This window comes from Schistocerca cancellata, chromosome 5 (assembly GCF_023864275.1).
Source record: "Schistocerca cancellata isolate TAMUIC-IGC-003103 chromosome 5, iqSchCanc2.1, whole genome shotgun sequence".
Classification (NCBI taxonomy): domain Eukaryota; kingdom Metazoa; phylum Arthropoda; class Insecta; order Orthoptera; family Acrididae; genus Schistocerca; species Schistocerca cancellata.
In genome coordinates, this window is record NC_064630.1 from 575,610,653 (window position 1) to 575,624,959 (window position 14,307).

A 14,307-nucleotide genomic window follows, 5' to 3' on the forward strand; every position below is an offset into this window, starting at 1 on the left:
ATCACCATCATAGAAGCAGAGACAAATGGGGATAATTCTTCACCATAAGCAATAAAGGGTACATTGTTATAGCCTAGCACCTCGGAACGAGTATCTCGGAAACACCGAAGCTGGTCGGCTGTTCGCCTGCTACTGTCACGAGCATTGATGGAAAGTGATTGAAGGACGGTGGAATCACGCATAGATGGCAAGGTGTTAGACGTCCACGCCTCAACACAGGAATTGGAGGTCAGAGCTTGTCAGCTCTTTAAAGCACAGGATACGTATTGGCGATCTGTGGCAGATCTGATGGCTGAGTATAATGCTGGTGGAGGTACAAGTGTTTTGGAACACACTTTTCAGTGCACGTTGTTGAGCATGGGACTCCACAGCAGATGATCCGTACTTATTTCCATGTTGACCCAACGACACCGTCAATTACGATTGCATTGGGCATAAGACCATCGAGACTGGACCATGAGAAAAGGAAACATTTCACTTGGTCTGATGAACCACATTTCTTCTTACATCAGATCGATGGTAGTATGAGGATGCGCCATTATCCAAGCGAACAACTGCTTGAAACATGGACGCAACGTGATGGAGGCAGCTTTATCTTATGGGAGACATTCACCTGGGCTTCCATTGGATTTATGGTAGTAATAAAAGGTACCATGACAAATGTGGTCCGCTGAACATTATTGCAGACCAGCTGCATTCCTTTCGTTCTTGACGTCTTCCCTGACGGCGATGACTCTTCCATCTGGATAACTCCCCATGTCACAACGTTAGAAACGTGTTACACTGGTCTGAGAGGCATGATAGAGAACTCAAGCTGATATATTGGCCTCAAAATTCTCTGAAGTGATTTCGACGGAACACATGTGAGTTGCTACCACTTGCAGTTCTGCATCCACACACCAGTGGCCCGTGATGAATAGGAAATGTGAAACCTGTGCGCACACATCTAGTGCAACATACTTCCGGAAACCTGCCAAATACTTGTCGAATCTATGCCACGCAGGATGGCTTGAATGTTGCGTTCCGAAGATGGACCAAGGCGCCATTAAGCAGGGGGCCGCAATGTTTTTGCTCATCGGTGTATATCAGTTCAAAAACTCTCACCGAACTTTCGGATAATGAAGTAGCATGAATTCTAAGAGTGCAGAAAATGGAAACGATCTCCAGAAAATTACAAGCTGTATTTAACACACGATACTTCTCAGTTTCTTCCCATGTGGATGGGTTTTTGGCCTGATCAGTGGGAGAGAACGCTTAAGCCTGGAAAGGTGCCAATTCACGGGCTGATCATATCTGTTGTCACCAACGAACTTGATAATACTCGTGGGTCCACAGATAGTACTGATAAACTACAGGAAGCTGAGTAAGGTAAGACAGAAAGGGAAACTTACATCATCATCATCATCATTTAAGACTGATTATGCCTTTCAGCGTTCAGTCTGGAGCATAGCCCCCTTATACAGTTCCTCCATGATCCCCTATTCAGTGCTAACATTGATGCCTCTTCTGATGTTAAACCTATTACTTCAAAATCATTCTTAACCGAATCCAGGTACCCTCTCCTCGGTCTGCCCCGACTCCTCCTACCCTCTACTGCTGAATCCATGAGTCTCTTGGGTAACCTTGCTTCTCCCATGCGTGTAACATGACCCCACCATCTAAGCCTGTTCGCCCTGACTGCTACATCTATAGAGTTCATTCCCAGTTTTTCTTTGATTTCCTCATTGTGGACACCCTCCTGCCATTGTTCCCATCTGCTAGTACCTGCAATCATCCTAGCTACTTTCATATCCGTAACCTCAACCTTGTTGATAAGGTAACCTGAATCCACCCAGCTTTCGCTCCCATACAACAAAGTTGGTCGAAAGATTGAACGGTGCACAGATAACTTAGTCTTGGTACTGACTTCCTTCTTGCAGAAGAGAGTAGATCGTAGCTGAGCGCTCACTACATTAGCTTTGCTACACCTCGCTTCCAGTTCTTTCACTATGTTGCCATCCTGTGAGAATATGCATCCTAAGTACTTGAAACCGTCCACCTGTTCTAACTTTGATTCTCCTATTTGGCACTCAATTCGTTTATATTTCTTTCCCACTGACATTACTTTCGGTTTGGAGATGCTAATCTTCATACCATAGTCCTTACATTTCTGATCTAGCTCTGAAATATTACTTTGCAAACTTTCAATCGAATCTGCCATCGCAACTAAGTCATCCGCATATGCAAGACTGCTTATTTTGTGTTCACATATCTTAATCTCACCCAGCCAGTCTATTGTTTTCAACATATGATCCATGAATAATATGAACAACAGTGGAGACAGGTTGCAGCCTTGTCTTACCCCTGAAACTACTCTGAACCATAAACTCAATTTACCGTCAACTCTAACTGCTGCCTGACTATCCATGTAAAGACATTTAATTGCTTGCAAAAGTTTGCCTCGTATTCCATAATCTTGTAGAACAGCCAATAACTTCCTCCTAGGAACCCGGTCATATGCCTTTTCTAGATCTATAAAGCATAGATACAATTCCCTGTTCCACTCATAACACTTCTCCATTATTTGCCGTAAGCTAAAGATCTGGTCCTGACAACCTCTAAGAGGCCTAAACCCACACTGATTTTCATTCACTTGGTCCTCAACTAATACTTGCACTTTCCTTTCAACAATACCTGAGAAGATTTTACCCACAACGCTGATTAAAGAGATACCTCTGTAGTTGTTACAATCTTTTCTGTTTCCATGTTTAAAGATTGGTGTGATCACTGCTTTTGTCCAGTCTGATGGAACCTGTCCCGACTCCCAGGCCATTTCAATTATCCTGTGTAGCCATTTAAGACCTGACATTCCACTGTATTTGATGAGTTCCGACTTAATTTCATCCACCCCAGCCGCTTTATTGCACTGCAATCTATTGACCATTTTTTCCACTTCCTCAAATGTGATCCTATTTCCATCATCATTCCTATCCCATTCTACCTCGAAATCTGAAACATTACTGATCGCATTTTCATCTACATTGAGCAACTCTTCAAAATATTCCCTCCATCTTCCCAAGGCATCCACAGGATTCACCAGCAGTTTTCCTGACTTGTCCAAACTTACAGAAAGACTAAATTCCAAGATGCAGGCGGAAGCGACTCAAAGAAAGAGCAATCCCCTCCACAATTACATGACTGAATAGCCGCAATCTGCAGATTTGTCTTCACCATCGAAATGCCCAGTCAAACACTGATAATGGGGCGTGTACACTTCTACATCTAAATCAATACTCCGCAAGCCACCATATTGCGTATAGCGGAGGGTACCCTGTACCATTACGAGTGATTTCCTTTCCCGTTCCACTCGCAAATAGATCGAGGGAGAAATGACCGTCTGTATGCCACTGTATGAGCCCTAATTTCTCTTATCTTACCTTCCTGGCCTTTAAGCGAAGTGTGTGTTGGCAGCAGAAGAATCGTCCTGCAGTCAGCTTCAAATGCCGGTCCTCTAAATTTTCTCAGTGGTGTTCCTTGAAAAGAACGTCGTCTTCCCTCCAAAGATTCCCATTTGAGTTCGCGAAGCATCTCCGTAATACTTGCATGTTGATCGAACCTACTGGTAAAAGATCTATGTAGCCTCTGAACTGCTTCACTGTCTTTCTTTAATCTGTCCGATTGGGGATCCCATACACTTGATAAATATTCAAGACTGGGTCGCACTATTGTTCTGTACACAGTCTTCTTTTTAGATAAACCACACTTTTCTAAAATCATTCTAGTAAACTGAAGCTGACCATTCGTCCTCCCTACTACAAACGTTACATTGTTCTATTTCTTATTGCTTTGCAATGTTACACCTAGATATTTAATCGCCATGACTGTGCCAAACAGCGCACTACTGATGCTGAATCAAACATTATGGGATTGTTCATTCTACTCATTTGCATTTATCCTCCGTTGCTCGCGCGGATGACACTCGTCATCCACATGACTTTCCCGCTCCATTTTGTTCGACAGGGCTGGATTGAGTTTGCGCCATTTTCAGTATCTTTCTGTTAACTCTTCGGCCGTTAGCTCCAATCATTGTTGTCTTTCAGTTACGAAAGACACGTTGTTTATGAAACATTATTATAGTCTGGAGGACAATTGTCATCCGCGCGAGCTCTGCTGCCACAATCTGAAACTAACAAGGGAACCTCCCCATAGCACCCCCTTCAGATTTAGTTATAAGTTGGCACTGTGGATAGGCCTTGAAAAACTGAACACATATCAATCGAGAAAACAGGAAGAAGTTGTATGGAACTACGAAAAAAATTAATAAAATATACAAACTGAGTAGCCCATGCGCAACATAAGCAACATTCAGGAGAGTCTGAGTTCAGCAGCGTTGTGGTCCCGTGGTTAGCGTGAGTAGCTGCGGAGTGAGCGGTCCTTGGTTCAAGTATTCCCCCAACTGAACGTTTTACTTTCTTTATTTTCGCAAAGTTATGATCTGTCAGTTTGTTCATTGACGTCTCTGTTCACTGTAATAAGTTTAGTGTCTGTGTTTTCCGACCGCACCGCAAAACCGTGCGATTAGTAGACGAAAGGACGTGCCTCTCCAATAGGAACCTAAAACATTTGATCGCAAGGTCATAGGTCAACCGATTCCTCCACGGGAAAACACGTCTGATATATTCTATACGACACTGGTGACGGCATGTGCGTCACATGACAGGAATATGTTGTCGGCCCACCTAACTTGTACACTTAGCGAATGGGTAAAAAGATTCTTCTACCTTGCCCGATTTAGGTTTTCTTGTGGATGTGATAATCACTCCCAAAAAAGTGATGAAAACATAAGAGTTTGTCACATAAACTGAAAATAAAAAATTAAACTTTTCACTCGAGGTAAGACTTGAACCTAGGACCTCTCGTTCCGTAGCTGCTCTCGCTAACCACGGGACCACGGCGCTCCTTGACTGCCAGTCTCCTAGATGTTGCCTATCTTGAAATGGACTACTTAGTTTGTATATTTTACTAATTTTTTTCCATAGTTCCACACAACTTCTTCCTGTTTTCTCGATTGATCTGTGTTCAGTTTTTCAAGGCCTATCCACTGTGCCAACTTATAACTAAATCTGAGGGGGGTGCGACGGGGAGGTTCCCTTGTAAGTAATACTGTATTACTTTATTGCTTTCCTAGATTCAATCGATCTTTCGTGTGCGTAAATTTAGACGTACTGAAACTGATTGCAATTACCTTCCATGTTACCTAGTATTCTCTTTATTTTTACATTGTGGAAGAAATCTCAAAGGCAAAAAACCTCAGACAGAGTTTAGTAGAGATCCTAATGTATTGTTGGAATGGTTCAATGAGCTGAGTGATGAAGATGCTCACAGTGATAGTGCTGACTCAGAGACTGAGGAGTCTGTTCATGAAAGCCGTCATGATTCAGGAACAGAACAAGAAGAGTCAGAAAATGATGCATATGAATCACAGGAAGAAGTAACTCAACAGGATGCATTTTTTACGGAAAGATGGAATAACTAAACAGGGGAAAAATAAATATCCTACCAGTGTTAGAAGCAGATCTTGTAATTTTATTACGCATTTGCCTGGACCAAACAATCAAGCTCGTATAAAAAAGGCGAAATAGAAATTCTGCCTTTGTTCTTGGATGAAAACATAATAAGCATTAACGTAACATGCACTAATATATACATCAATTAAGTCCGTGGTAACTTCTCTAGGGAAAGGGACGCTAAAGAAACAGATGCGATAGAGATCAGAGCTTTCATTGGTTTGTTATATCTATGTGGATCTTTGAGATGTTCTAGGAAGCGTATATCGAAATTGTGGTATTAACTCAAAGGGAAACGGACTTGAATCATGTTATTTATGCATAAGTGAATACCGATTCAGGTTTCTGTTGAGATGTCTGAGGTCTGATAATATCCGTGATAGAGGTGTTCGCAGAGAGATTGGCAAGTTGGCTGCTATCAGAGCTATCAGAGAGGTACTTGAACTATTAACGAACAATTGCCAAAAATATTTTTCACCTAGTGAATATCTTACTGTTGACCAACAGCTTTTGGCCTTTAGAGGAAACTGCCCGTTCAGGCAATATATTCCTAGCAAACCAGCAAAGTATGGGTTAAAAGCGTTTGCTTTGGTTGATGTAAAACCAACTTATACTTTAAATTTAGAACCGTACATCGGTAAGCAACAAGAGGGACCATGTAATGCCAGTAATTCAGCTGAAGACATTGTTCTTCGAACGGTCAAACTGTTTCAAACGTTAGAATATATTATACTGTGTACAAATATTAAATGTATTTTATTTAGATCTAATAAAAAATCATAAAACTAGTCATAAAGACCGTTCAAAGTGTACAAATAGACCACTTGCTTTGTGGATGACACCAGTCATCCGCGCGAGTGACGTCACGAATTTTCGCGTGAGGAACGGAAGGTTAACTTAAATTTTTCTGCGTTTTCAGCTAGCTGCCATTCATCACACCAACTAGAAGTTTTGTCTAAATCACCCTGTATCCTCCTACAGTTACTCAGCGACGACTTCTTCCCGTACACCACAGCATCATCAGAAAAAAGCCGCCGATTGCTGCCCGCCCTGTCTACCACATCATTTATGTGTCTAGAGACTCCTGATGATACCCTTGTCTCTGATGAACACTCGCCGTCGAGAACAACATACTGTGTCCCATTACTTAAAAAGTCTTCGAGGCACTCGTCTGAGAACTATTCCGTATGCTCCTAGCTTCTTTAACTGTCGTCGGTGCGGCACCATGTAAATGCTTTCCAGAAATATGGGATCTGCCTGCTGTACATCCACAGTTCGCAGTATATCATGTGAAAAATGGAAAGCTGAGCTGCGCACGAGCAATGCTTTCTAAAACCGTGTTGATTCGTGAACATTAGCTTCTCGGTCTCAAGAAAATTTATTACATTCAAAGACTGTGCAGCAAACCAACGTTACGTATACCGGTTTGTAATTTTGCGGATCCGTTCTTTTACCCTTCCTATGTACAGGAGTCACTTTGATTTCATACTGTGTAAATTATGACGTTGTCAGAGTTGTGAGAGAGTGTTGTTATTATGGGCCCGCATCTCGTGGTCGTGCGGTAGCGTTCTCGCTTCCCACGCCCGGGTTCGATTCCCGGCGGGGTCAGGGATTTTCTCTGCCTCATGATGGCTGGGTGTTGTGTGCTGTCCTTAGGTTAGTTAGGTTTAAGTAGTTCTAAGTTCTAGGGGACTGATGACCATAGCTGTTAAGTCCCATAGTGCTCAGAGCCATTTTTTTTTGTTGTTATTATGGTTGTTTGAAAGTCATATTAAAGGTATTTAATAATCACTGATGTGTTCAAATTATTATTATTATATTAAAATTTTTATAAATGTTCTTGTTACTAATGAAAACATTACTACATCAAACCGTTTTTTGTTATTATTTAGAAAACAATAGCCATCTGTGGCACGTTAAAAGCGGAAGCGAGTGACAGATGACGGAAAATTATATTTCGGGCTTGGGGGAGAGGAGGGAAGTAACACAATGGGAAAGCCCCTCTCCACCCAGAACCAAACCCTGGAACCATGCCACGGGTTCAGGTCCTCAACTCTCCAGATATCTTGTAGACCCCACGTCACAATGAGTCAGCAACGTTATCACCTCCTTCACAACGCATGCAGTGTGTAAACTGCTTCTTGATCGCTAAAACAGGAGGAGAGCAGAGCACGCGGCACAATGACTCCTAGGATGAGAGCATAGCATAGGAATATCTATGGAGTGAGCTTAGGGTACTAAATCGAAACGAAACAGTCATGTCATATTGTTAAGAAATAATTGTTTACATTTTGCGCTAAGACCAGAACTTAAAATTACACATAATTATATGTCCTGTTTTCATACTTCCATTTATTGATAACGGCAATGGTGCTGAATTGTTGCAGCTACAGATGCAAATGGAAATTCGTCTAGGAGGAAAAATTACTTTTCGTAGGTAAGTAGCACAAAAGTCTAATAATAGTCATCATACAAGTAAGGGGCGCTTTACATGTTGATTAATGTCGGGAGATTCTGTAATGAAGGCATTAAATCATACGGCTAACTTATGTCACCCTATGGACTTTGGTGCCCACATATTTATGAGACAAGGGGTGGACAAATTTTGTAGTGCGGGATTGTACAGACAATCAATATGTTTGAATGTACAGTCAGTCTCACAAGAAAGTGTACACCGTTATCTGTATGAAATAAACGACCCTATTATATGTTTGCATGAAAATACATGTATTACTAATTGCACAATTACCTAATAGTTAATCCAATCACCGCCATTATCGATTACAGCTTAGCACCTTAGCCCTGTCCGCGCCGATATCTGAGTGGTCAGCGTGACAGATTGCCGTCCTACGGCCCCGAGTTCAATTCCCGGCTGGGTAGGGGATTTTCTCCGCTCAGGGATTGGGGTTTTCTGTCTTCATCATCGTTTCATCCTCATCCGGCGAACAGGTCGCCCATGTGGCGTCGAATGAATACCTGCACCAAGACGGCCAGAGCTGCCCCGCAAGGGACCTCCCGGTCAATGACGCCAAACGTTCATTTCCATTACCGTAGCCCTCTCTCCGGTAAATCATCCACGTTTCCAACCTCTAAATCTGGTTTGACCCGCTTCGCAACGAATGTCTTTGACTTTCTAAGAATTTTAGCAGCAGCTCCATACGAAAGCTTTGGTCCCTTTGGATGATTTACGAGGAACACTGGCTCGTGACGCTTCAGATATTTTGCACTCATTTTAAACTGCAACTGACAAAACAAAGCATTCAACTCTCACACTGTACAAAAGCGCATTGATTACAGATTCGAGATACTGCCAGAGACGTCGCGGCGGACGTTACATTTAAAATTATGGCGTACACTTATTTGTGGAACTGTCCATATAGACATATTAGAGCATTAGTCGCCTGTAACTCAGATTTATATATGATCATCTGAGTCATTTCATCCGTATTATACAGTTTTACAAACCACTGTACTTATTTTATAATAATCACAAAGGTCCTATGACTTGATGAATGATTATGTGTGATTAATGTAATTACTCGAAGGATGTACAGAGACTGAAAAGATTGTATCAGAAAATAAAAACAGAAGACTTTCGTCCTTGAAAATATTGCAGATTGTGGTAACTCGCCAATCTGACGCGTGTCATAGCTCCAAGTTCGAAGTTTTCTGGCCACTTTCACTTTGGTGTATAACTCAGCCATTTCGCAATGCCACCACAGCAGAATTCATTCAAAGAGACACAGAACAATAGTTAAAGGTAATGCGAAACCAAAAAATGGTTGTGGCTATCGTTTCTTTCCGTATTAAAAAAAAGCCACACATTACCTTGATGCAAAAAAGGAGAAATACCCTCACTCCACCGTCATTTCAATTCTCAAAAGTTCATTTTTGCTACGTAAGTCAGTAGAATTCCAATTTTTTTGCTTATTATCACTGTTCGTCATACATGATAGACATACACATTAAAGACGTATAGTAACTATTATGTGCTCGTGAAGGTTTTATATACTGAAGTCTGATTTCCTGCCATTGTAGCATGACAAATTGTAGTTAAAACGATGCATTTTGGAGGGGTCCTTCATTCGGTGCAAAACTGAAACTGCATTTTCGTGATATGCAGGCATAAATACAGAAAATAGCAAATATGACAATACCTTCGGAAACCTTGATATCGCCGGCCGCGGTGGTCTAGCGGTTCTAGGCGCTGAGTCCGGAACCGCGCGACTGCTACGGTCGCAGGTTCGAATCCTGCCTCGGGCATGGATGTGTGTGATGTCCTTAGGTTAGTTAGGTTTAAGTAGTTCTGAGTTCTAGGGGACTGATGACCACAGATGTTAAGTCCCATAGTTCTCAGATGCAGTCCATTCACAGCCCATACTATCATGGAGCCATCACCAACTTGCACAGTGTCTTTCTGACAACTTGGGTCCATGGCTTTGTGGGGTCTGCACCACACTCGAACCCTACCATCAGCTCTTACCACCTGAAATCGAGACTCATCTGACCAGGCCACAGTTTCCCACTAGTCTAGGGTCCAATAGATATGGTCACGAGACCAGGAGAGGGCTGCAGGTGATGTCATGCTACTAGCAAAGGCACTCACATTAGTCGTCTGCCGCTACCGGCGGTTAAGCCGAATTTCGCCGCACTGTCCTAAGGGATACATTCATCATACGACCCACATTGATTTCTGCAGTTACTTACGCAGTGTTGCTTGTCTGTTAGCACTGACAATGCTACGCAAAGGCCACTGCTATTGGTCGGTAAGTGAAGTCCATCAGTCAGTGCGTTGGTAATATTGCGAGAGGTAATATTCGAAATTTGGTATTCTTGGCACTCTCTTGACATCGCGGATCTCGAAATATTGAATTCCCTAACGATTTTCGAAATGGTATGCCCCTTTGTCTAGCTCCAACTGTCATTCCACGTTCAAAGTCTGTTAGTTTCCGTGTTACAGCCATAATGGTCAGAAATCTTTTCATGTAAATCACCAGAGTACTAAATGCTTCGCCAATGCACTGGCCTTTTATACCTTGAGTACACGATACTACCGCCATATGTATATGTGCATATCGCTATCCCATACCTTTCCTCACCAGAGTGCAGTTAAAGAATCGCATCTAATGTCACTTTACAGAAGTTAATATCCCTATTCTCATTGTTGTATTGGCCACCAGCTCTCCAAAGTTACGTACTTAATCATACAGATTTCAAGTTCGAAATTTGTTTCGTAATTTCATTTTAATGGAAGAGGAGATACAGTGCTGCTCAGCATCACTAAGAAAGATATTTACCGGCATAAGAAAGATATTTACCGGCAAGATACAAACATAAGGCAGTCCATAAAACCAAGAGATTTGTATATTTATTTCACAGTAAGTTTTATTGTATCAAAAACTTCGGCCGGCCGGTGTGACCGTGCGGCTCTAGGCGCTTCAGTCTGGAACCGCGTGACCGCTACGGTCGCAGGTTCGAATCCTGCCTCGGGCATGGATGTGTGTGATATCCTTAGGTTAGTTAGGTTTAAGTAGTTCTAAGTTCTAGGCGACTGATGACACAGATGTTAAGTCCCATAGTGCTCAGAGCCATTTGAACCATTTTGAACCATCAAAAACTTCCAGTGTATAACTTTTGTTTACTTCCTGATATAGAATAGAAGTAACGTTAAAATTTCTGGCCACTGGAGAAACATTCCAATCGTTGGAACAAGAATTGTAGTAAATACATTATTTATAATAAATAACATCGCTTACTGCATATAATACTTCTGTTAAATTAATAAGAAAAAACTGAAACGTGTAAAAAAGGTAAAAATACTGGAATGAGCTTGACACGAACTACTACCTTTCTCTATACAGCTCACGTAACTACCCTGTGGCTTCGACATGACAGTCCGCGTCTCAGTACATGGTACGTACTATGTAATGGATGCATCTGGAACTGTCACATTTGATATTTAATTACAACAAATTGTACCAAAAGGACGAGCTTCTGATAGATCATCACTGTCCCATAGCACGGAAGTGGTATATTTTATAGCACACAAGTTATAACACTAAAATCATCAAATAGGGGAAGCCTTTAACTACTGGTATATAGTCACCTATCATTTTGTTATAACAGATCCTACCTAAACCGACGCGATTTTGAGAAATCCTCAATTTTTCTGATGTTTTGAAATAGCTAATATTCATAACACGTACTCTATACTGAAGAAAAACACAAAATATGGAGGTTAATTGCAAACGATATGGCGGCAACTAAATTCTGCTTCTAACGTAAAACCGACGTTGTGTCTCATTGGCCATGTTCTTCTCCACGAGGCAAAAATCTGACATGCCAGATTCTTCATTGCGCGCTTTGCAGTGTAGTCGAACGCGGAAATCCACGCTGTCACGTCACCAGCTCCTTGCCCAATTGCGTTTTCACGTCCCGTGAGAGGACAGCTTAGACTGTATTTCGAATGGCACCGACAACTGTCGGCAGACTCAATTGCCAGAGGCCGCCAGATAACATCGGCCGACAGCTTGGTCTCAAGGCATCTGACCTCCTCCATCAGTTTTTGGAGGGATCAAGGAGGTCAGCTTAGAATCTGGTCTACTAAGTAGTTTAGAATCAATGTTAACCTCCTTGGGCCGGATGGATGACACGACGCCTCTGTGCTAGACCACCGGTGCATTGCAGCTATTAAAAAGACGGCGAATGCATGTGAATGAGCTATATCTATCTCGAAAAGAACTTACTAGAATAAATTAGAAGAAATTAGAATAAACAGACAAGTTTTACGAATATGTGAGATGAAGAGAGATACGTTCTATTACATACCAGAAATAATTTGTGGTGATATTGAAGAGCAAGATTACAAACACTCCGCAAAACGGACATGTCAGTTAGTGCGTAAAAGGCAAACATACATTTTAGAATAAGATACTCTAAAAATCTAAATCAATGAAAAGCGGAAACACACACCACGTTTGCAAACCATCCCATATAACACAATCACCATCTTACTGGCAAAAAAAGACCAATAAGCAGGAATAATAGTTTGTAGACAGTTAATACCCACCTACCAGGACCCAAAAAGGATCCACTATAGACAGTACCTAACTTTAAGCACAAGATACGTCACCATATTCACTTGAACAAATTACTATCGAGATTCGGTTATAATTTACGTCTAAAATTTCCAATACAGATTTTTGCCTACTTTGTTGCGATTTCAGTTCACAGATTCGGTGGTGTATCCCAATTACCTAGGATGCCACAGACTACTACTTTCTTGGACTAAGCTTATCTGTTTCTCTCAGTCTATATTTCTTGTATGAGGAAATCTGCTGATGCCACCGAAGAAACTGATATTGACATCACCGATTGTCATCCGAAGTATCTCCGTTCGGGCAATGAGACTGGCTGAGTTGTGACCGCGCAGAAGTGGCGGCCGATGACGGTCGTCGGTGGAATCCGCCAATGCCGGTGCCCATGTGACCAGAACTTAACAGCTGACACGACGGGACGTACCGTTTTCCATGTATTCCACGGTGCTTTGCACAAAATGGATGCAGATACAACCAAAACAGTTTGTCAATTAAGCGAAAAGCATTGTTGCATTGGCCTTTGCGTTAAGCAGACACCTAGTTACATTGACAACAATGACTTATTCTTACTTGCTAGCAGTCGTCCCTAAATTTTATAAGTGTAGAATTGCGCAGGCGCCAGTTCGAACCTTAAAAAGCACTGATTATCTTTTACGAACAGCGTTCCTCCGAATTAATACAATGCATACCAAGCAGCATATACAAAATTGTAATTAAACACGTAAGCTTTATTAATGAACTGTGGCTGATTTTCGGATTTTGGAACTCATTGAACCTTATGAACGATAGATGGAAGTACATTCAGATATGTTTCTGATGTGATCAGTTCACATCGACGATTGTAGAAAAACTGTTCGGAAAAATTCATATATTTTAGCAACTATTTCATTAGTACTTGTTCTAATTCTTCAAAAACTACCCCATTCCCCCTTCCTTTACACAAATATTTAACAATGACCGTGCAGCAAATAGTGTAGTTTCTCGCTCGTACTGCATGTTTCGTTTTCTGCCTCTGATCGTCTAAAACCGTAGTGCCGTACGTGAAGCGTCGTGCAAAAAGCATGTATAAATAATTTACTCAAAATCAGCAGAGTAAATTTCCGTTCTTACCATCCTTGCCGTCCTTACGAGACCCCTTTCCGTAATGAATTGGTACAGCCTTTAAGAGGACTGTGTTTTATATACATGCATTTAACGCACTGATAGTACTGAAGGTCACAGTGGAGTGTAAACAACTTCTTCCCAACTGATAAATGCCGATGTTGTACCTACCTACGGAAAAGACTAGCAATAAAATAAGTGTATTTGAACAATACTCAGCCTAGTTGTTATTCGAAAATGACAAGTTACACACTGCTATAGAACGGCACGCGGCGAACTTGTCTAAAAACATCGTCGTACACGCACAACACCCAGTCAGAGATTTTGTTTGAGTGCGCATGGTGCTCGTTCTTATGCTTGTGGTGTGTCTGGTGACGAAATAGTTTTACTTTCCACCCGGACTTTTAACTCCATCGAAATACTGTATAATATAATCCCTGAAGTCTTCTGTCTCTAGCTTGCAGAGATTCTACACAAAAAACTACTATTTCATCAAATATGAGACTGAAATAAAGCCGTAGGAAAATTACAGTATTTAAAATGAACACAAAATCGGTAGAGTA

General features: G+C 41.6%; 1 protein-coding gene across 2 annotated transcripts in view; it reads right to left on the reverse strand.

Moving 5' to 3' along the window:
• LOC126188019 (N-acetylneuraminate lyase-like) overlaps positions 1-14,075 on the reverse strand; it is a 96,702-nt gene extending 82,627 nt beyond the window's left edge. The window contains exon 1 of one of the 2 annotated variants that reach the window (XM_049929436.1): positions 13,998-14,075. In XM_049929436.1, coding sequence (XP_049785393.1) covers positions 13,998-14,036 — 39 coding nt within the window. In that variant the 5' untranslated portion in view covers positions 14,037-14,075. Of the gene's footprint in view, positions 1-13,753; positions 13,905-13,997 lie in introns of those variants that run through there. The other variant, XM_049929437.1, reaches the window with a different exon arrangement.
• Between the last annotated feature and the right edge of the window lie 232 nt (positions 14,076-14,307).